General features: G+C 46.8%; 1 protein-coding gene across 3 annotated transcripts in view; it reads right to left on the bottom strand.

Annotated features, from left to right (window-relative positions):
- Nucleotides 1-24,348, bottom strand: part of LOC135906249 (suppressor of lurcher protein 1-like) — a 495,728-nt gene that overhangs the window by 84,072 nt on the left and 387,308 nt on the right. For all 3 annotated transcript variants that reach the window (XM_065437549.2, XM_065437550.2, XM_065437551.1), the window contains one exon: nt 13,710-13,899. In XM_065437549.2, coding sequence (XP_065293621.1) covers nt 13,710-13,899 — 190 coding nt within the window. The remainder of the gene's footprint in view (nt 1-13,709; nt 13,900-24,348) is intronic.

Below are 24,348 nucleotides of genomic sequence, written 5' to 3' on the forward strand. Positions count from 1 at the left end.
CCTGTCTGACCCCCTTTTTATAGGTATCTTCCTGCTTTTCTTGTGTAGAATTAAGGTAGCTATAGAACTTCTGTAAATATTTTTCAGGGTAGTTATGTAAGCGTTCTGTACTCCTTGATTACGTAATGCCGCTATGACTGTTGGTATCTCTACTGAATCAAATGCCTTTTCATAATCTATGAAAGCCATAGGCTTATTATACTCTGCCAATTTCTCGATAACCTGAATAATGACACGGATGTGATCCATTATAGAGTATCCCTTCCTGAAGCCAGCCTGTTCCCTTGGTTGACTAAAGTCCAGTGTTGCCCTTATTATATTGGAGATTATTTTGGTAAATATTTTATATAATACGGAGAGTAAGCTAATGGGCCGATAATTCTTCAATTCTTTAACGTCTCCCTTTTTGTGGATTAGTATAATGTTTGCATTAGTCCAGTTTTCTGGGACCCTTGCAGTCAATAGACACTTCGTATAAAGAGCCGCCAGTTTTCCGAGCATTATGTCTCCTCCCTCTTTGATGATATCGACTGTTATTCCATCTTCTCCTGCCGCTCTTCCTCGTTTCATGTCTTGCAAGACCCTTTTGACCTTATCGCTAGATATAGGAGGAGTTTCTGTATCCTGTTCATTACGGTTTCTAATTGAAGTATCCTGACTCCTCTGGGTACTGTACAAGTCAGTATAGAATTATTCCGCTGCTTTCACTATATCTTCGAGATTGCTGGTGATATTACCTTGCTTATCTTTTAGTGCATACATCTTGGTTTGTCTTATGTCAAGCTTCTTTCTCACTGATTTCAGGCTGCGTCCATTTTTTACGGCTTCTTCAATCTTTCGCACGTTATAGTTTCGAATATCACTTGTTATATCTTGAGTTGGACACTTTCATTTTTTGTCGTTTCTTTACTAGGTCTTCTGTTACTTGGGTGAGCTTGCCTACTGGTTGCCTTGGTGCCTTGCCTCCCAATTCAATTGCTGCCTCTGAAGCCAACCTAGTTACGCTTTTATTCATTAGCTCTATGTCATCATCGTGTCTGTTCTAAGGCTGCATATTTGTTTGATGATGATGATGTACGTCAGCGAAGAGTCAACAGAGAAATGGGTGGTATTTTGTGACTCTAAGGCATCCCTTCACAACATCAAGTCTGCATTACGTCCCAGAACTTACGAGCAGTTGACATCTGTCATCAGGGAAGTGCACCACCATGCTCTGTAAAGAGGGCACACCATCGTATTTCAATGGATTCCTGCTCCCTGTGGCATCGTCGGCAGCAACCTAGCTGACAAGGCTGCTCGGTTTGCCCACGAAGATACCCAGACGCCTTCAATACCTTTGGCGAGGTAGGACGCTGCCAGGGAACTTCGCCGACTTGCGCGCAAGAAGTCACAATAACACTGGAGTTCAAGTGCCTTCAATTGCCGATTATATAACCTGGACCCCACGCTACGGTTACAACTGCCATCTAGCCTTTCCCGCGGCGAAGCAACCTTGCCGTACCGCTTGTGGCTTGGAGTAGCATTCACGAACTCATAATCCTATCGTTTGGGACTGGCAGAGAGCCCGATGTGCGATTCTTGTGGGTGCGAGGAGACCATCGAGTACCTATTGCGTACCTGCCCCCGCTACGACGTACAGACGCCTCTCTCTGCGGGAAACTTTACACCGACTGGACTTAATACCATTCACCAAGTCAAAGATACTCGGACCGTGGGCACACCCATCACTGGCACGAAAAGCGAATCGTGCATTAGTGCAATACTTGAAGTGCACCGGCTTAAGAGACCGTTTATAGTGTCCCTGTGCATAGTGTCCCGCCCACACACTCAGTGCTCATTTTCTCCCCTTTTCCTCTTTCTGTTCCCCTTTCCCCCCACCCTCACTGTAGGGTAGCAAACCGGAGGCTCTTCTGGTTGACCTCCCTGCCTTTCTTGTCCGTGCTTTCTTTCTCTCTCTATCTCTCTCTTCGTTTGCAAGTACCAGCCTGAATTTGTCTGCTATTACCCTTACTGCCGTTAGGTTGACCTCTTTCTTCTTGATCAATTTTGCTATTTCTCTCTTCAAATTGAGGTGAATCCTAGCCCTCACTAACCTATGATCACTGCACTTTACCCTACCTATGACTTCTACATCCTGCACAATGCTGGGATCAGCAGAAAGTACGAAGTCAATTTGCTTTCTTGTTTCACCGTTAAAACTTTTGCAGGTCCACTCTCTGTTGCTACGCTTCCTGAAGAAGGTGTTAATTATTCAAAGCTTATTCGTTTCTGCGGCGAATAGTTACATTAGCGCTACCTAGGCACTCTTAGCACTACATTTTTGTCCTTTTACTGTTAAGGGTAAACAACAAATCTAGGCACTTTGTGACTATTACGTGCATTGCCTAAGATACGGAAAACTTTATTTATCGTACTACTTTTTCGTGTGCGATTATTTGCCAACAGCCCCTTAATTTCAAACCATCTCTTACTCTTTTGTAAAGTGGGCTCTACCGTTACTGTACTATTAATGCGGAGGTGCACGCTTTACAGGGGCACAATAATGAATAAGATGACATTTATAAGCCACCAGGGCCACATTTTGTGTCCATTCACATAATTATCCTTTGTTACTCTTTTATCATCTGCCATGATAACCTGCGTATTTCAGCGATAACGATGGTTTGGAGGTGCCGAACGTTATCGTGAAAGGTGAAATAAGTTGAGAGTTGAAATAAAAATGAAATAAGATCATTACCATAGACTGACCCCAGGTTCTAATTTCTAAAAAAGAAAAAGAAAAAGAACCATGTGAGGCAAGTTTTGAAATTTTGAACATATACCACAACGAAATATGAAGAAACAATAGGGACAACGGAAGCAAGAAAAAAATTTTCATTAGCCATATAGTGCACGGGATACGCAATTGATAACGAAATATCGTGTGACGATATGTGAAATTGCAAGTGAAAACAAGTGAAAACAAAGCAAGTGATGACATCCGCAAGATATACAAGAAAAGTGAACGAAAAGCAAACGCTAAAGAAAAAGCTACGTGTAGCTTCGGGTAATCTAGCACTCATTTTCACGTTATGAAATTTGGTGATATAATTGAATTAGTGCTGACACTTTTATTACGCCGAAACCCTTCTCGGCAGGCGCCTTTTTATTCTTTCGCCATCTCCAATGGCCATAAGTTACATGAACATACCTTAAGTGAAGGAACATTGAAACAAGAGACAAAATAAATCGAGAGTTTTGTCCATAGGCGAAGGAGACACGTCCAACACTAGTACAAGTCGAAGGCGGGAGGCCATAATCAGAGATATGCAGCTATGCTGCAACCAAACTGCTTCGTCAATGTCGTTTGAAACAATCTCCTGAAAGCTCGACTTTAACCTCTTCCCTCGGAAAGCACGGCGTCGAGGAGATCGGTCACGACAGAGAAACATGCATCGAAGCGGTGGCTGGAAAAAGGTTCACACAAAAACGAGTTGCGCGGACCAAGAAAGAAAAAAAAAAGAAAGAAAGCGTAAAACAATACGGGAACTCTTCCGAATAGAACCATGCTGTGCGCCCAACGCTTGCGCTCGGAACGAATATACCGGAAGATCCTTTAAAGCCTGCAGGCTTTCAGCTCGATTATATGCGACGCGCACGACGCGATGGGCCTATGGGGTCGCTCAGTGATATAATATATCTGCGCGTTTCATTTTGTCGTGTTTTCGTTGCTGCGTCCACTTTGAGCTCTCGAGGGAGTGCCCTTCGAGAGTAACCGGGCCCAGGGGCGTAGCCAGGGGGGGGGGCTTATGGGGCTTCAGCCCCCCCCGAAATTGTTTCGTGCTGCCCATGCAACGCCGACCGAAGCGACCCCCGGCGCCGGAAACCACTCTGGATTTCGTCTAGAATGCCTTTTTGACGCTCGAAAAGACATTTAACCGCGAAGATTGCGAACTCGGGCTGGATTTCGTGGCAACGCCCATACACCTGCAATCGCTGTTGTGCCATTACCACAAGCCCGGATTCCGAATCTGCAAGATGCGGAATCTATCCTGCGAGCGCCCTAATTCTCCCTTCACAAGTCAAGATGCTGAGCCGTCAGGCAGCGCGCGGGAGAAGCCTCGGCGAGCCGCAAGTTTGGACATGTCAGCGTGTGCCAGACAGCCCGGCGCCGCACCTCCCTTGCCTGGAGGTCACCGCGCGCGCGAACTTTGAACCGGGTGGCCAGCGCGGTCGCTGGTTGGACCCCTCGGACGACCGTCGTGTGCTGACTTTGTATTGGGCCGTTTGAGTGACAATGGTCCTCGGGGATTATAAAAGCAGCGACACGCCGCCTGAAAAACAGGATCCGCCGACCCACCGGGAGAGAGTGTCGCTCCCGACTGGGGGAGATGTGTCACGCGTTTTCGCCGGACGTCGTCGTGCGAGAACAGTCGCGTTTGTTGTGAGCACTCGGCCCCAGTGCCGACCCGTTCATGTCCTGTATGATAACCTGTATATAATGTATAAAGTCCCTTTTGTTATTCTCATCGACGCCAGGCTCGGAGTCTTCGCTACCAACGCTCTGTCACGAAACGGGTGACGAGCGCTACGGGACCACAAAGCCGTAATCGGGGTGCAGCGGTGAAAGTTCGTAACAGTGGCGGCACCGGTTGGGAGTCCGTAACACTGGTGGCAGCGGTGGGATTGACCGGCATCAGCTACCTCGGCGCGGTGAGTGCCTGAAGTTTACCTCAAACACCAGACTTTCTTTGACACCGGTTATAGTAGCTTAAGGAAGGATTTGGTGTTGCATTGTGATAACCTTGTGTGTTTCAAGCCTAGTAAGAGTGTTTTGAAAACCAGGGGATGCTGAGGGGGTAAACAGGGCAGTGTGTGATATACTTGCATATGTGTTACTAGTAGTGTTATAGTAGCGTACGGCAGGTATATTCAAAAAGGGTAAACAGCAGGAGGACAGTGTGAACGATGGAGAAGTACAAGGTGAAGGAACTTCTCGAAATTTGTGAGGAGTTGGGCATTGAGTTGGGCTCAACTAAAAGAAAGAATGCGATCCTTGAGGTCATGAGGACTGGGGACGTAACGGCGGAGGAAGCCGCAGAGGCCTGGGCGGATATCAATGAACGTCGGGAAAGGGAGGAGAAGGAACGTTGCGAGCGGGAAAGGAGAGAACAGCAACGTCGCGAGGAGGAAAAGGAGGAAAGGAGAGAACAGCAACGTCGCGAGGAGGAAAAGGAGGAAAGGAGAGAACAGCAACGTCGCGAGGAGGAAAAGAGGGAGAAGGAACGTTGCGTGGAGGAAAGGAGAGAGATTCGTGAGCACGAGCTTAAAATGAAAGAGTTGGAGACCCGAAATAGCTCGCCAGCGCCTAGTCTCACTTCTAATGTTCCAAGAATACGCGATCAACTTCCACCCTTTGTCGTCGGAGAGGATATGGCCAAATACCTCGTGAAATTTGAGCACGTGTGCGAACGGAATAGCATTGAGCGATCCCTCTGGGCACAGAATCTGTTAGCGTTGCTTCCTGGGGAGGCATCAGACGTAATAACTTGCTTATCGAAAGAGGCGTTTGAGAGCTACAGTGATGTGAAGGAAGCGCTACTGCGGAAGTACAAATTGTCGCCCGAAGCTTTCCGGCAGAGGTTCCGGTATGCAAAAAAGGGTAAGGAGTCGAATGTTGACTTCGCGTTTCGTCTAAAAGCCGACCTGGTGGAATGGCTGAAGGGCGAAGAGGTTTACGACGACCGCGACAAAATTGTCGAATGCATCGCGTTGGAGCAGTTCTACCGTTGCATTGATGAGGATGTCCGGCTTTGGCTGCAAGATAGGCTAAAGGAGGTTAAGCTAAACAAGGCAGCAGAGTTAGCGGAAGAGTATTACACCCGCCGCAGCTTGCACAGCAAGGCAGTGCGCATAGAAAAAGCAGATAGAAGAGATGGGTTTTACGGGAAGCCCGACGAACGGAAGGAAATCACGCGTCGCGAGTTTCGGGACGACGAGTCCCTTCCCAAAGAAACTGTAAGGGATGGACAGAATGCATCTCAGAATGATGACGATGGTCCGAAACAGCGAAACGAAATGACGCGTTCTTTTGAAAAACGGAAACCGTTAACCTGCTACAATTGCAAAAAGCAAGGGCATATCGCTGCAAGCTGCCCAGAGAGAATTGCTTTTGCAACGATACAGGAAACTCACAAGAACATACGTCTATTGGAGCCCTATGTGCAGGAAATTAAGGTAAACGGCAAGAAGTGCCGAGCACTGCGGGACTCTGCAGCAACTATGGACGTTGTTCACCCGTCTTTCGTCTCCTCGAGTGATTTTACGGGAGAGTGCGTTAGGATACGGCAAGTGGCCGAGAAGGAGAGTGTCTGTTTACCGATCGCGACGGTTAGCATTGAAGGAGAATTTGGGAAACTTAACACCGAAGCCGCTGTGTCAGCCGCCCTCCCGGAGCAATTTTCCTACCTCTTCTCAAATAGCTCGGAGCAGCTGCTGAGGGATCAGGGCAAATCACTCTTTGCCGACGTGGCGTACATGGCCCCCACGCGATCCAAAGCGCGCCCGCTGTCGAGGGAACTTGACTTAGCGTCGGTGAGCGAAAGGCGGTGCGGCACACGGACCGATCACGGTGACTTGAGTGGCGAGCAGTCACGGGAGAGGCAGAGCTCGGAGGCTGGCCTAGACGAGCGGGTCCTGGAAGTGAGTGGGAGTGACGCGTGCAGTGCTAGCCGCGATATAGACTCGACGCCGCAATTAGGCGACGCGGGCTCCACACTCGCTCCGGTTTCCGCCAGCTGGCAGGAGCAGGCTGCAGTTGAAAGGGAAACTCGGATTCGCGAACAACAGGAAGATTGTTCACTAGCCGATCTGAGGAAGAGCGTCAAACGGGGAGTGAAAAAAAAGGGGGTTTCATTTGGCAAGGAATCTGGCTTATTGTACCGCCGCTACACGGATAAGCAGGGTCGCAAATATAAGCAGCTTCGGATTCCGCGAAAATATCGCCGGGAAAAATGAATGACCTCATTTGCTTCCTCAGAAGTATGCTTTCGGTCCAAGCGATTTCAAGGGGACCATTCTATTTGTAATTATTATTGCTGATTAATAATTGTTTCTATGTTGTTGCGTTGTTAATTTGAAAACTGGTTGTTTGAGCCTTGTGTACTAGATCGTACACCTGCCTCTTGTTGCAGCGGGAGCAAAAAGAGGGATAGAAATTTAGTTAGGTTGATTTGGATTATGGCCTTGTCTGGTGTTTGACGGGAGACAGAGGGCACTTGTTCGTGTTGGGTGTTGCCTTTTGCCGGTCGGTTTTGTAAGCTGCAGAACGACCAAGCAGGACCAGTGGCGAGAAGCAAGGTCTTAGGAACGACCCGAGCGGAGCTGGTCAAGGTGCCTTGGCGACGACGTGGTGAGCAGAGCTCCTGTCCTGGCGAGTCGGACCTGGGCACGTGAAGTTACCTGGCGTCCCGACACTGGACGTGAACTTGGACGAGCCTGACGAACGTGCGCGCCTGGCATCCGAGCCACGTGGAGGCAGCTCGTCTTCCCGGCGCCTTATCTGAGGGCGGGGATGCTGTTGTGCCATTACCACAAGCCCGGATTCCGAATCTGCAAGATGCGGAATCTATCCTGCGAGCGCCCTAATTCTCCCTTCACAAGTCAAGATGCTGAGCCGTCAGGCAGCGCGCGGGAGAAGCCTCGGCGAGCCGCAAGTTTGGACATGTCAGCGTGTGCCAGACAGCCCGGCGCCGCACCTCCCTTGCCTGGAGGTCACCGCGCGCGCGAACTTTGAACCGGGTGGCCAGCGCGGTCGCTGGTTGGACCCCTCGGACGACCGTCGTGTGCTGACTTTGTATTGGGCCGTTTGAGTGACAATGGTCCTCGGGGATTATAAAAGCAGCGACACGCCGCCTGAAAAACAGGATCCGCCGACCCACCGGGAGAGAGTGTCGCTCCCGACTGGGGGAGATGTGTCACGCGTTTTCGCCGGACGTCGTCGTGCGAGAACAGTCGCGTTTGTTGTGAGCACTCGGCCCCAGTGCCGACCCGTTCATGTCCTGTATGATAACCTGTATATAATGTATAAAGTCCCTTTTGTTATTCTCATCGACGCCAGGCTCGGAGTCTTCGCTACCAACGCTCTGTCACGAAACGGGTGACGAGCGCTACGGGACCACAAAGCCGTAATCGGGGTGCAGCGGTGAAAGTTCGTAACAGTGGCGGCACCGGTTGGAAGTTCGTAACATCGCATAACGCCAAGCAGTCCCATCCGAGCACAATGTTTCAAGGGCGCTTTGATGGTGAGCGGGCTCGCCGCGGCATCTCACTGAGGCCACGGAATCTATGGAGCGCATGGATATCAACTGCCAAACTTTATGGGTATAAATCTCATAAGCTCTCGATGTGAAACGTGCATTGACATTTCCAAAGTTGTGCTTTAAATTTTCAATTGCGGAACTTTGTGGGTTTAATGTTGTTATAAACATTTGACGCCAAAGGTCCATTGACTTTTCTAAAGTCTTACATCGGAACATACAACGAGACAAGCCAAATCAACACACTAGCAGACGAGTTGACAAAGCACGCAGCAAGGTCCAATGAGACGATGTGTTGGGGTGGTTCATTTGTGCCGTCATGTCACATAAAAAAATATCAACACTTTTTTAACCTTCGCCAGAACAACCATGTCAAGACACTAAAGCCAGCCAAAGTAACTACGTTCTTATTTATTTTTTCTACTTAGACCTTTATTCGCCGAGAACACATTGAGCCTCTTCAATTTTTTTTTTGTTCTCGCTACCCTACCCGCGGGCTGCCAGAGCGAGCCAGAGCGCATATGTTTTTCTCGTATGGCCCCGACCACCGCGCGGTGCACTTCGGTGGGCGTTCGGCTTGCTCTGGCCGAGTGGATTTTCACCTGACAGAGTTTTGGAAGCTTTCTGGCTAGCAGACGAGAAAAAAAAAGCAATGGTCGCTCGCCGCCATCACTGTGGGGACTCGAAGGATTGCACCGCGTTCCTTGAGCGGAACCATTCCGGAAAGTCTTGTTTCGCCGGTGTAGGATACTGAGCAATATGCGTATGGTTTTCAGGGGGCCAATCGTCTCATGATTTCTTCGGTATTAATTATGTAGCCCCATTAGGTGCCCGATATAGGCATTCGATTCTGGCCAACATACTTTCCTATGCGTTTTTTTTCCATTTCGGTGCCTCCGCCCCACAGAAAAAAAAAAAAAACATTGTTGCGGCGCAGCGAATTGCCGCATGGTGAAAGTTCGATTTTGATACTTCTTTTGCGGAAAGTAATGGGCGACGGGACGCTTCAGTTGCCGGATACTCTTATTATATTATTGCGAAAGCAATTATATGGACACTCCAGGCGCATTCCTGCCGTCGCCGTCGCCCTCATGTTTCGTATAAAGTCCAAGGGTGATAAAATCGTGACCACGCGCTGCATGCTGTATGTGCGAGTGAAAGCTAGGGGGGGAGGTGGAATGGGTGAGCCGACGATGGTGGCTCAGTCTTGTGTGCGCAAAGGAGAAAAGAGGGGAGCAAGCGCGCCGCCTTCCGTCGCGCGCAATACATCGGGGGGAGTGGATGGAATGGGGGCGGAATATAGGATTCTGTGAATCTATGATTGTGCAACATGTTTATTTGCCTTGTTTGACGCATCACATACAGTTACTTTTTCTTACATACATAGACTCATTGGAGACTTATACGTATACTTAAATATCTTGTTGCGATGTTTTGTGTATACATGCAGTGAACTATGTTTCCAGTGACACTTTTTTGTCCTTTATCAAGCCGTATTTTCACATTTGTATATCCCATTGTATCTTTGCATTTCTAATGTACGAGGGCGAGTCAAATGAAAGTGCGCCTACCCTAACCGCGCAATAATGGTTCGGTTCATTATCTGCGAGGCATGCGCGTAGGAGAACGGCATGTCTCATTTACAAAAGTGACACGCAGGTGTGAAGATAAATGTTCTTTATTGCTCTCATACACTGGGTTGAATATAGTTGCGTCACATAATGGACACTTCAAAAGTTGAACAGCTCGGTGTCGCGAAGTTTTTGACAGCTAAAGGTGTTTCCGAAACAGAAATTAATCGCTGTATGGCTGCCGTTTACGTTGAACACGGCATTTCATTGACCACTGTGAAGCGTTGGAGCAAACGGTTTAAAGGACGTTGCAAAGACATTCCAAGACCGGGCCAAAACCATCGTGCAATCACCCCCCACACAATTTCAAAGGTTCATGAGCTGCTGAAACAAGAACGGAGGATAAGCATCGATGAACTGGCAGACCGTCTGAACATCAGCCACGGTTCGGTTCACGCCTTAATTCATGAGCTTCTCGGTTATCGGCTCTTTGGTGCGTAATGGATCCCCAAGATTTCGATCCATAGCGAGAAGACGGAGAAGTTTCGCGCTGCCTTGACTCATCTGATCGGGTATCACAATGATGATGACGACTTCATGTTTGCAATTGTGATCGGGGACGAACCTTGGTGCCACTACTACAAGCCTGAAACACGACGGCAAAGCTTACAATGGAAACATTCGAATTTACCACGCCCAAAGAATGCAAAGGCCATCATTTCCGCTGGAAAGGTGTTGTTGACTTTTCTTTCGGTCGTCAGGGTCCATTACTGATAGAATTTGCTAAATCTTGAGAGGCTATCAATTGTTTCCGATATTGTGAAACGCCAGAACGACAGTGTGTCGCAATCAAGAACGAACAACGTGGAAAATTGACGAATGGGGTCATCTTGTTCCACGACAATGCCTGTCCCCACGTCGCTTATGTGGTTAATACAAAACTGGCAAAGTTCAAGTGGGAAACGCTGCAGCATCCGCCATACAGCTCAGACCTGTCACCTTGCGAATTCTACATTTTGGGGCAACCGAAAAAACAGCTCAAGGGAACCAGATACAGACTTTTTGAAGCAGCAACCCAAGGAGTTTTATAAGACGGGAATCACGCGACTCGTTGGTCAATGGGACAAATGTCTAAATTCTCATGAAGACTACTTTTAAAGGAAGTACCCCGTTGTTGGCTCACATTCATTTGACTTGCCCTCGTATATCTTGCAGAATTCCTGCTTTTTATACGTGCCCTCTGTTGCGACTGATTTCGGTGCAATTACTTACGATACACGACCGGTGACAGCTGCTTCTGCGTAATACATTAAAACAAATTACAGCGTCATTGAGATTTTTCACTGGCCATTGCATATATACAAGAATGTAAGCACGGTTCATGAATGACAAAGTTTCATTAACATATTTGTCCTCAACTTGTTCAGTTCATTGCCTTTTAATTTTTCATATCAGTGGCATGCACTGCTTTCCTGGTTTCGAACTGATATACTTCTAAAGTTCGTGTGATATTTTCTTTACTTAAATAGACAAAAATATGGAAGCATTGATATCAGTTATTTTGGGCAATATTTTTGGCACATACGAGTATATTCTTTTATGAAAAAATACATATTTTATTGTTTTGACTGTGCGTAGCGTTCAAGAATTCGTTTGCAGCATCTTTGGCAATGACAATGCAGTTATTATTCATGGATTTGATCCCTTGACAAATTGTTTAAGAGGAAGCTTTAGCTCGGGCCCAATCCGACGCGGCCTATTCAAATACTTGTAAAACGCAGAAACCCTTTTCTTAGATAATCCTGCTAATCGCTTTGATTGAAATTCGTTGCATTTGAGAGAGAAAGTTAAATCCTAGTTCTGTTGGAAACACAACTTCGATTTAGGGCCTGAATCTTGTTGAAAATATTTTGAAAAATTCTAAAGTTTGAAAATATAGAAGCACGACGTTTACAAACTAATAGCTATGCATGAATAACAGACATTGTGGTTCTGTAAACGGCGTCTATTATAACAGCCAAAGCGGACAAGTTTGCTATGTCAATTTGTATCTTACGTGAATTGGTTACGTTGTGTACAAGGGTTCTGCACAAGCCGTATTTCCACAATACTAAATTTTTTTGAGATTCATGTGTAACTTATCCATTTTGTCCGCTGTGGATGTACTATTAGATGCAATTCACAGAATTGTGATATCATTTTTCATTGTTGAGTCACGGAGTTTTAAACTTGATAGTTTCGTTTTCTGAAAATTTTCGATTTGGCCAATTTTTAATAAATAATTGACCACCGAAATAAAAAATTTGAAACCAGTAGTCACTAGAATTAAACTTTTCCTTTTAAATGCAACAACAAAATTTCTGGCTACGCCACTGGCCCCTTGTGTGTATATATATATATATATATATATATATATATATATATATATATATATATATATATATATATATATATATATATATATATATATATATACACACATGGGGCCAGTGGCGTAGCCCCCCCCGAACAAAATTTCTGGCTACGCCACTGACCGGGCCAATTTGTTATCGGGAGAGCAAGCGATAAAAGATAGTTGGCCACGGACCACGTAAAACGACGTGAACAAGAGATAAAAGAAAAAATAACGAGCCAAGTTTGTTAATACGAGTGCGTCAGAGGATGAATAATTGCGCTCCGGAAGAAACAGAAACGAGCAGAACCAAAGTCTGGCACTTCGCTGCCACCCTTCCTTTAGAGCAGAGACGATGAAAAAGCGCCCTGACAGTTCTTGCACCCCTGCTTCTCCTTTTCATTCCCTTCCTCTCTGTCCTTTGAAATTTTTCTCTGTTGCACCAGCGCGGCAAAAGAGTGTAGTGATTTAAATGAAAGAGGAATGGACGTCCGTGACAAATAGTCTTGGCATGTACGTACGAGCGCAGAAAGAGCGTGTCTTGTTGTGGCTGACTGACGTAGACGTCCGCTGTCCGCAGACAGGTCTCACGAGTGTACGCTGCTTTTGTGCAATAAACTAATATCAAAGCAAAAAAAAAACGACGCATGCCGAACGATACGCAAAGGATAACTCTTGCTTTTGCGAGCATTTGTCATGTACAGGCAGCGCAAAAGCGAAAGCTTCGGTCGTTTAGAGTGAAACTGCGATTAATGTTTTTTCTCGTGTCACGAGAGACTTCGAGTGATAACAGGAATCACTGAATGCTTTTGAAATTCGGTACTCGGCACTGGTATTTAAGCTATATGATGGCAAAAACCAGCGCACTAAGTCATAATAGACGGAAGGGCGCGAGAAAAGAAAAAAATAACGACGGCATAGATGCATACGGAATCTACAACACAAACGGGAATGTAAGTACAGCGTTGGCGCTTGTGGTGTGCCTGTACATTCGGTGTGTCTTGATGTCGTCGTTCCTTTTATCACGCCATTGCATTTATTGTAGCTATGTATCAACTTGCTCACGCTTCAGAACAATTGCATTATGTTAAGGTGCTTCTCCCCTTGTTCTTTCTGGGTTTAAGTGCTGTACGAGTGAATGACGTGAGCGTGAAGCATCTGGACTTTTTCACGTAATCCTTAATGCAAAACCGGTTAAACTCGTGTTCACTACTGGTGAAAACGCTATGAAATAATCATATTTCATATTGAAATCAATGGACATGTAATGGCGCCTTGGCCTGCATAGACGCTTATTGAATCGCTGCTTTTAAAGCGGCTACGAAAGAACAAAGCAAAGTTCGCGTGTCTTCAAATCCACGAAGCAGTGATGCACTAGTGCGCACCACTGCAGGTTGCGTATCAAGCCGGGTAGCAAGCGCTAAAAAAGGGCAAAAAAAGCAGACTCACTCCTTGATGCCCTCGTGAGGCATGTAGAGGTCAAAGTCGGTGAACTTGATCTGGACGCGCTCTTTGCCTTCCCCTTGGAAGTGATAGTTGCAGCGCGTGTTGGGTGGGTATGGGTTCGGGTAGTTGGGGCTCGTGATGGTGCCGTTCTTGGAGCTGTTACTCATGATCACCTGGTCACAGCTGCCGTTGCCTGCACAGTCAGAGAATGAGGGACACAAAGGTGAGTACTGGACTGTCGTTTTTTTTTATTCCTCTCTGCTTAATGCATCATTGACTCGCTAGTATTGAATGACAAAATGAAACGCGACAGGAACAAATCAAAGACAAAGAGAAAAAAGTACAGGAACGCTTTTGAAGGGCATATATCGGGAGAAGTGGGCTCTTCCTTTAAAGGAAAGCGCTGTAGTGGAAATGTCGAAATTCAAGTCAATTATCCTATAGTACGCATTCTGCTTTAGGCATTCTTCTGATTTTGCCTACCGAAATAAAATTTTGGTTTTCGTTCGTCTGTGGTACTGCGTCGCGCGTGTATTTCAGAGTGTAGGAACGACCAGTTCTTAGCCAATTAAGATTGGGTCATTGAATATTTGCGTAGTTTATGTCGCTCACCAAATTTCTCTTCACTAATGTCGCATTGTAGCCCACCTTTGTTGCGTACATGTATATATATTACGAAATGCTCGTATATACGCGATCTTCGTGATATGGCGATATCTATGTAATCAGCGAAGTGGAGATTGCTCATTGTTCCTCCTCTAGAGAGCTTTACCACAGATCAGAACTATGTGACAAGCAAATACAACCTGATATTGTTTTCCCAGCTATGGTAAATATAAAGAAAGAAATAAATGATGATGCTACCCGCTAAGGTAAATGAAAAAAAGAAATGGATACGAGCACTTTGCGAAGTATCCTTACGCAGTGCACATTTTCTCATCAGCGAATGGGAAACGCGACAAGGCCGACTCGAGTTTCAATGGAGGCGTCGTCAGGGACGTTGTACGCAGGAGCTGAATTCATCTGCCTAGACAAGATGCAATCAAAGAGCAGGCGATGTCACGTCTCTCCCTGCCCGAAGCAAACATGTCACCCAGCGGCATCGATACCGTGATGCGGGACGTGGTAACTCAAGCGCGGATATCGTCCAATGATTACTGTGGTCCATGCACACAAAAACGCAAGCACGTTTGAAGCGTAATCTCCATTTTGACACCGAGAAGGCGTTTGTCACACGCCAGGAGCCATTGGCATTGTGCTGCTTGAGCAATCTTATTACTACAAGACCAAAGGTATACAATTCGAAAACTTCTCTTAGAGTGATTAGCGAATGCTTTTTAAGGACGTTGGATTTGTACAAATAGTGCCTGATTAATCACAACGCAGGAAGTTCGCAAGCATAATTTTTTGTGTGCTAGAGTCAGTGTTGCACGAGGACGCGCTAATGACTGCCACACAAGCACATCTACATCCTTTTGGCCCTGAAAGAGTATCACTTTTCTCAGCAATACAAAAAGACAAAACAAAAGAAAAGACAAAGGCAAGCAGATTCTATTTTGTCATCTCCGTTCTGTCGTTATCGATGTACGTATACGACGAGCTCCTTCCACCAGCCAATCGTACTTTGCTCAGGTTCCAACTTGGTGTCAGGACGTGCCTCCAGTATTGTCTCGGCCACGTTTTCCCATTTCCATGAGAATCAATAACCACTCCCTCTTTACGTCTGCAGCTCCCGCCTCCCCTTTCCGGTCATTTCCTGCGATTCTCTGGCCTCCCTATCGAACCACGACTGCAAAACTATGCTTTGCGAAGAGAGAGAAGAGAGAGAGAGAGCTGCGTTACACTATGTCAACTGTCAAAGATTCGTATCAATATGACTCGCATTTCAGTGCGAATCAAAGTTCACTTCATTGAGCATTTAAAAACAACGAGTGGTCTGCGACCATAACCAAGCATTTCCGCCCCGAACGGAACAAAATACTGTACTGCACGAGAACAAACTCTCCGACGCTGAGTTATAATGCTTGTCTAGCCTATGCCGCCCTGCCGCCCGAGACGAAAGCCTCGACACTTGTGCGGGTCCAAGTAAACGACGAGCCAGCCCTATGCAATGTCGACGGAGATACGCGCACCGATGCGGAAGCTGCGGTTGACATTGTCTGGTCAGGAGCCGCCATCACACCACTGCTAGTAATCAAGAGAGCTTCGGGAGTGTCTGAACGCACTCGGTGTCGTATCATTTATCATAGTGATTGGCCTGAACTAAGTCAACGCCTGCTAATCAGGAAGATTGCTTGGCTGCGACATTTCTGATGACGTGGCTTTTCTTAATGCAAAGCCAGGTCTGTAGCTTCCCCGACGCTGCACGTCACTGCTGAGCGAGACAACGTGAACGTCCGCGAAGCAGGCCACCCAAGACAAAGCAACTGAGCCGCGTGGCTCGAACCCCTTTGCCGAGTGTTTACCCAGTCGTTTGGGGGCGCCACGACCGCGCACGCTAACCTTCTGAGAACACAAAACGAGGCGCCCTGCAGGACTACGCTGCAGACACTATTGTCTCTCGACGACGTTTGCTATAGTTACACACGCACACACACACACACCGATGTAGATGGAACCCGAAGCGTGGTTTGTTGGTTCCGCCGATGGAAGAAATGCAATTAGTGTCTGACGTGCCTGCTTTTGGTTCGTTTCGAAGTTTTTTTCTGCATATTTTCCTACCATTCAAGTACTTTAGTGAAAAGCAAATAATCTAAAAGAAAGCAAAGGATAAAATGTCTATTTCTTTGAACGTTTTTAGTAATATAATGCCAACAGAGTCTTTGTCGGTCACCATTAAAAAAACAACAGAGACAATAAGACTATCGATTTTTCGTCTCATAGGAGCACTTGATGCACAAAGTCGCCTTGGACAATGCCTGCTTTTGAAGTCTAACTGCTTGCGATTTACAACTGGGAGAAAAAAAAAACGTAGATTGCTCGTGCGGATACGTCCTAACACGAGTACAGAGCTCAATGAGGGGGGTTCAAGTCCGCGCCAGAGCACCGATCGATTCTCGCGCGCGACCCGCGCTCCGTGAATACAGGCCGAGAAACTGCCATTCTGTAGGTGAGGACGAATCGGCGACAAGAGTATTTCTCAACCGCTTCGCGAAACAGCAGGAAGCGTCGCGCGGCAATCGAAGTTTCGGGGCGCGCGATTAATTTATCACTCGGACGTCTTCCGGTCCCACTGGGCCAGTGCTGCGAAAACGGCGCCAGCGGGACGGCTCCACTCCTGCAAGAGTGATGGCGTCGACGACAATGACGGGCCGACTCGCGGGCACACGCACGATGAGCCGTGACGAGCACGCATCGGGAACGCAATAAATAATGCCCACGCTCCGAGCCCGATGGCGCTTCGTCCGCGTGTTGCGTCACGGAATGAGTGCAGCGCTACGAAGGTCACAGCTGGCGTTAGCCAATCACGGAAAGCGAATGTATAGTGTGCAGCGGGGTCAAATATAAGAGGGGAGACATTCTAATTGCTCTTCAAGCCCAACCTGACACCAGCCTTTCTTTTTTTTTTGTTCACCTTCACAGATAGGAATTATTCCTAAAGTGACGTTGTAGAGGCATACATTCGTTGACAAAAAATAGTTCTCAACTCTTGGTAAACAGTACGCGAATATAGGCGCTACATCTGAGAGCGAGCCATACTATACGCAGATAATTGTTTTCTTTTTTTGTGTGTTTGCATTTTAATAGTTATTTCGCCGTGTTGCACTGCGCAGCCTCCTGTTTGCACAAGCGATTGCGTTAGTAGAGATATCGAGGTAGTAAGCGTACGCGTGAATATAAAGTGCGAACCATGGGCTAGACAGATTAATTGACTATCTAGATGCATTTTTCACATGAACAATATTGGAATGACTTAAAAAAAAAAACGGCTCAGTGTCACAAAGCTAAGCGACGCGGCACCACTAAGTATTAGGCAATCATTGTACTGTCTGCTTTCAAAACGGGTAAACAGACGACGTGGCAAAATGTACATTATGACAATAAAATGGAGTCATCAATCGTTTCGGACGCGAGTGAAGGATAATATGCATTTAGTTCGAGCACTTGAGGGTGTTTGGCACTACTTCCTACTGCGACACGATGTGACTCAGGGCACCGTCGGCCTATCCGACGCTGCACGCATTTAAACTGACGCGGAGTATCGGAGCACTCTAGGGGAAGTCAACAATGACCACTCCTCTGTGCTACCTCCTCCATCTCTCTGCGCATGTCTCTCCCATTTGCACATTTACGTGTTACTTCTTTCGAAAGGAGGACAAGCGGCTGGAGACGCAAGGGCACTTCCACCAGAATATGATTAGGAACAAGAAGGTTGGCGGCAGGTGATGTTCGTCGACGCCAGCGCGCGTTTAGACCCGTGTCCGTTAGAGGGAAAGGCGAGACAAAGGTGGACCGCGGCTGTAGGCGACCCCTGGGGGACCCGACCAGCTCCCGAGAAGCCCACGCGCAACCGATGCACTTCAGAAGACACACGCGAGGCAATAACGGAACGGCAGCACCTACGCCTATATCGCGGATCCGATCTGTACGAAACGCAAGAATAAGTGATAGACTGTAAACGTTTGCCTGCGGCGCTGTTACGTAACAGGGCGGCAACGCGCTTTTGTGTCGCTCGGCTGCATAATGAAGTCCCCCCACAGGCGCGTTTGCTTGGTGCAATAACTGGCTGTTCAAGTATGCAGTGGAATCTCTCTGTGACAAAAGAGCATTTCGAGACATGCACATGCGTGGACGTATCGTGCACCCTCTCCCTCTTCAGACCTGCTGCATGGGAGCGCTTTATCGTCGGCGCAAATGAATTTCGCAAACAGACTACTTAACGAGTACTCGGTCGGGTCAGATGCGGGTCAGCTTAAATGCGCTCACGACAAACTGCGTTTGGTTGCATCATTGCCCCACTACGCACCGACTGGAACGAGCGACAGGGTTTGGCGAGGGTTTCGCTTGCAGTGCAATAATGCTAATGAGACGAAATGAAAAGAACGCCTTTGCAAATTGTGCTCATGCGTTGCGGAACAGAACTTCGGACAGCTTTCCGGCACGAACGCCATCAGCACAAGAACGAAAACTCACGCAATCTTCAACATTAGCAAACAAATGCAGAACGTCAAATAAAGAAAAAGGAATAAAGAAAGATCAACCTGGTTCTTTAAGGACACCAAAATCGAAAAATTATTGTATATGGTGTGTTGGGTAATGGACGTACACGTAACACTCGAAAACATACCAAAAGATAAAGGAAAACATTCTTGTTTAAGAAAATGGACTGTGGGACAAACGAAGAAGAAAAGACAGAGAGATAGAGAAAGAGAGATAGAGAAATACCCCGTATTCTTACTTCGTCGCAGTTACTGCACGCTTACTGCCCGATTCAGGCTGCCTAGACGACAGCTAAGTCCTAGAGAAATCGCATAGCATAAACAAAGAGCTCCGTATAGCATCCCAGGAATAGTGCTTAGCGCACATTATCATAGGGCCTACGATACATCTGGGCTGTTTAAACCGCTGTAGGAATCAATATTTCCGCGAGTCGTTTACGATCGTCCCTCTGACAGGACAAAGGCTTATCCAAAGACAGTATTTACTCGATAAATAAACCGTACGACGTCTTCACAGCCATCTTACACGGGAGCTCGTGCCTGGGGCCGGGGCGGCTTAATGACGCTGAAATGACTAATCGAGCTGCAATTGCGGTACACGTTGGGTTACAAACACACGCCAGGCTCGCTACATTAGTTCATATCTGCAGCTCAGACCGCCATCGGCAACGACGACATGTTCACGCAGCTCTGTCTATGCGGGTGCTCCCTGAGAGGTCGCAACTCGCATGCCTTCCCTTCGACAGAGCCGTTTTCCATAGTCGCATTACTGATTTGTTTACAGGGCCTGTTACCTAGCTAACAAGGAGAGGATGCCTAAAATCAAAGCGGGCATAAATTCAGCAATGCACTGTTTTCATCAATTACGAACATAAGCACACGTGGGCACGCAGGCACGAAATGGCAGGCGGTATAAATGCGCAGCGGAACTTTCGATTCAAAGCTTCAATACGAGGTACAGGCACTACGAGCTAGCATTGAAGAGTTTCGGGACAGTATGAAGAAGTGCAACTTTTGTCACGAGCTTCCGTTGCGTTCACGGCTACAAGTTCTTACATTCTCTCGTTTCTCCTCATCTTTTCTACCTTTCACCCTTCTCCCAATATGGAGTAGCCAACCGGACGGTTACTTTGGCCAACATCAGTGCCTTTACGCTCATATTCTCTCACTATGTTGAACCACTAACAAAAATAAAAATAAAAATAAAAAACCCTTTGCGTAGTGCGTGCACCAGACTTCTTTCACGGCATTAAAAAAAAAAAAACGGGTAGGGATAGCAATGAAAAGGGAGGGCACAGCGTCTCTATGAAGCTGCCTCAAGAGAGCAAAGATTCTTGCTTCTATAAAATCAGTGCTCTTGCGACGCTAGAACAGTTTGGGAATGACTGCTTACAGGAGACGGAGTACGACGATTGTGTCGTAAATAAACAAGTACCTTTAAATGTTCTGGTCATTGTGATTAATAAATATTCATTAGAGAAATGGATACAAGCTCAAGTGCCATATTTTTATGTTTTTCAATCAACATACATAAATATTGCAGATTAAGACGGGCGAGGCTGAAAGACCAGTCAAATAAATAAAAAAAACACGATAACTTCACATTGAAGGTGAAAAGATGAAACGTTTCTAAGAACTCGCGAAGCCCTGATAAACAGACTGTGACATTGCGTCATGTGTACGCAACTAGTATTTAGTTCTTTCACATTTTTAACCAAACGACTTTAACCAAAAGGCTAGTTAGTAGCTATCTGGTGTTGATGCGTTAAACTATTGGTAAGTAAAAAAAAATAACAAAAGGGCAAATAATTTTACACTTCAATCCCGCTACAAACGGCAGAACTGGTCCAATACTCGGAAGGTACCACTTTAGGCACCGACGTGATCACATTGTGCGCGGGTAAATAAATAATTAGGCATAGCAATTTTCGCGAGACAGTTCTGCCAACTCCTCCGTAGCCAAGCGGGGTGGAGTTAAGCTTAGTGGAGATATAGCTTAGGGTTTAAAGAGCCACCCGATGGAGTTCTCCCGAGTGCTCTCGTCTTCGCAGAAAGAGTGCACCATCTAGAAAGGACTCATTTGTGTACAGTGAACCACCGTACTTACTTTTGATCTTTCATTAGTTCAACACAATACCAGAAGACGACCAAACGTAAGTGACGCATGGTCGTCTTTTTATTTCAGGCATTCATCTGGCGGTCTCTCCAATAAGTGATGCTGGAAAATGGACTGCTTCTGGAAAAAGCTGCTGCATCGCACTTGAGGTCCAAAAGACAATAAGCGCTACACTCTACAATATCGAAACGGCGCCAAGTTTGGAAGCAACGCACTGAATCAGTGATTCCTGGTTATAAAAGCACTGGCATAGTTTCATAAGAGTTGAACGGATCGGAAGCTGAACAGGAGAGACAAAAGTCGAAGCGGCTCGAAGAGATGAGAGCAAACGTCTCCTCAGTCCCGCGTCTCCTTGCCCTTGCCAACATCATACTACACACGTTCGAAACATCGAAGTTGACAGCGATAAAAAAAAAAAAACGACGCGGATGCGAAGATGCCTAGAGAAGAAAAGAAAGACAAGGAGAAGGTATACAGGAAAGAAAGCGTTGACTCGGCTGGCTGGTTTCACCAGTTGAAGCTTCCATCTCTCCGTCTTCCTCCGTTCTTTATTTTTCTTCTAAAGTTAGTATCAAGATGAAGCTCTTCTTTTAACGGAAAAATCGGAAACAATGCGACAAGTGTGCCTTTCGCGTTCTCCCGCGTCGCTTCAGCTCTTTCCGTCCCCAATGTTTACAACTTTCGCTTTTCAGCACCTTCCTTCGATTCCTCCTCGGAGGGCGGTGTTTTCAAAACGCACACATGACTTTCTTTTTTTTTCCCCGTGCAGACTGAAGTCGTACTAATGTTTACTTTCTTTATTTCGGGGATGTGCCCTGTGTGACCGGCGAAACGAAGGCTTTTATTCTGGGCGTCAGACTTGATTTTACCGATGCCGAGACAGCTGCTGGCGGCTGCTGCACTGCAAGGAGGAACATTTCTTTCGAGACGTGTCCATCGACGTTTCGGTGTTTAGTTGCTCCCTTGACACGCGAAGGATTCCTTTTTAAGACACACCTATCGCGCGTGACTCTTCCATCCAGCATCGATATTGGCTCGGAAGCCGGCTGTCTCCGCATCGCTAAAAGCGTGCACGGCTTTTAGAAGCACGAATGGTGAAGCTGGGCTTTCTGTGATGGATCGGCGAGATAAATTTTTAGCGAAACCCGAGCGCTTCAAGAACGAAAAAAGCATGCTACCCGCGTTTGGTTCTCTATAGAGGCGGGCATTATAGGCGAGTTTCTGGATTTGGTCTCTCCGCCAGGATCACTGTATCGCCGAAGTATAAGTACCCACAGCGATGGATCTACGGCTGTGGCATTCTTTTTCTGACCAACTGGTCGTGGGTGCGATGCCTAGCCCCACGGCTGTATTTTGATGCGAGTGGAATGCAGAACAGTTGTGCACTTAGGCTTGGGTACACGTCATAAATCTCCATGTAGTGAAAACCCAGTCAGAATTCTCCGCTAGGCTGACACTTATAACCAGGATATTGCTACGGGAAGTCGAAGCAAATCAATCAACCAATCAATCAATCAATCAATCAATCAATCAATCAATCAATCAATCAATCAATCAATCAATCAATCAATCAATCAATCAATCAATCAATCAATCAATCAATCAATCAATCAATGCGCCGAAAATTCAAGCTTTATGCTTGGAACTAAGCACGCGTAGAAAGCACTGGGCGGAGTTCCTCAGAATAAAGAAAGTTATTGATATAGATATAGAAATAAAACTCAAAAAGTCGTTTTACCTGCTCATTCGAACATGAAACTGAAACACAAGAGTACTGTTTTCAGTGTTTTGGTCTTTAGAAAGAGCTGAAGCACCTTGTATTGACGCCAACCGTTGGCGAATCGAAGTTTTCATTGCCGCTATTTCGGGAAATCGTTGTTTGACTACCGGGGGATGCTTGTCGACCAGCCTAAATGTCAGCGCACAGTGCGATGCGATTTCAATTGAGAAACTATAGGTCTGTCTCGCGTAAAAGAAGTTGAGCCTACTATTAGGTGAGCACAGTGCCGAAATTCGTGAAGAGCGTTCTTGGAAAGAAAATAGCACCGAAAGACTGTTGGAGAAAGTCATAAGTGGAGATGGAGACGCGAATTTCTGGTAGTGCACACACTTTCCTGTTTCCTCAGACCTAAATCAAATTTGAAGAGACGTCAATTTTAAACTGCGAAGGATACGCAGAGAAAAGCGATGATATAGAGCTGCGAACTATCTAATAAATTGGCTTCTGGAAATGTTTCAGAATATTGGAAAGCCAGCGACGCGCCAGGCTTTTATTTTTTTTATTGCCATGACAGAAAGAACTGTTGGCGCACAAAAAAAAAATATAATAAGTCGAAGTCTCATCCGACAGGCGAAGCATTGATTGCGATAGCAAATTAGCAGACACCTTAAGAAGTGAGAATGGTAGTCTTATCGGCGGTATAAACTTGTAAGCATTCGCTTACGAACAATCATGGTGTCACACGCGCACAGCCAAACATGAAAACATCATACTCGATGACCGCGGACACTCGCTATGCTAATGCTGGCGCGACGAAATGCGATGGCAGCACCGAGCGAAGTGATCTTCGTGCTGCCTATCGTTTCAACGCAAATTGAGCGGCGCGGACGCAAGGCAAACACAACGCACGCTAAGCTATAAGCCGTCGACGCACCTAGACTCTGTTCCCATCGCAGATCGCTTCCAAGATAGGGCCCGTGCGACCGCGCCATACGCAGCTTCCGCCGGAGTAGAACGCTCCACCATCTCCCCTCCCACTGGTGCCTTGCGAGCGACGGAAGACAGCGCGCTTCCTCCGTGCCTTCTTCCCTTGTGCGCGCAAGAGCGAGACACCCCCGTCGGCTCACCCTCGAAAGCTTTCACTCGCACATATAGCATACGGCGCGCGGCAACGATCTTATGGCCCTAGGACAACACGGCGACGCCGACTCCGCCTACGACAACGACAGCACAAACGCGCCTGGGGTGTCCGCATAACTGCTATCGCAATACAAAGATTGGAGGACGCTTAAGCTTCGCATTTAAGAGTGTAACGCGATAGCATTCAAAGATCCCTGACTGCTTCTCGGACATCCAGGCACCTGCAGCTTGCGTAACCGTGATGTTTACCGGGAAACGCTGACAGCTAACGCTTTGCACGAAGGCGAGCTTTCTTGCAGAAACGCGGCCTCATGCGTTGGGCGCGGTGCACGGAAGCGAGGGCCATCTGGAGGTGTTGCAAGGAACCGGGCGTGCTGATGTATGAATGGTAGAAACACTGGAAAAGGTGTTTGTGTTTAGTCTCCGCGTAACAGAATTATCTTTTCTCGTATATTCAAATTGCAATCCGACGCTATCTCGCCTGTAGGTTGTGTGTAAGTCGTACTT

This window comes from Dermacentor albipictus, chromosome 5 (assembly GCF_038994185.2).
Source record: "Dermacentor albipictus isolate Rhodes 1998 colony chromosome 5, USDA_Dalb.pri_finalv2, whole genome shotgun sequence".
Classification (NCBI taxonomy): domain Eukaryota; kingdom Metazoa; phylum Arthropoda; class Arachnida; order Ixodida; family Ixodidae; genus Dermacentor; species Dermacentor albipictus.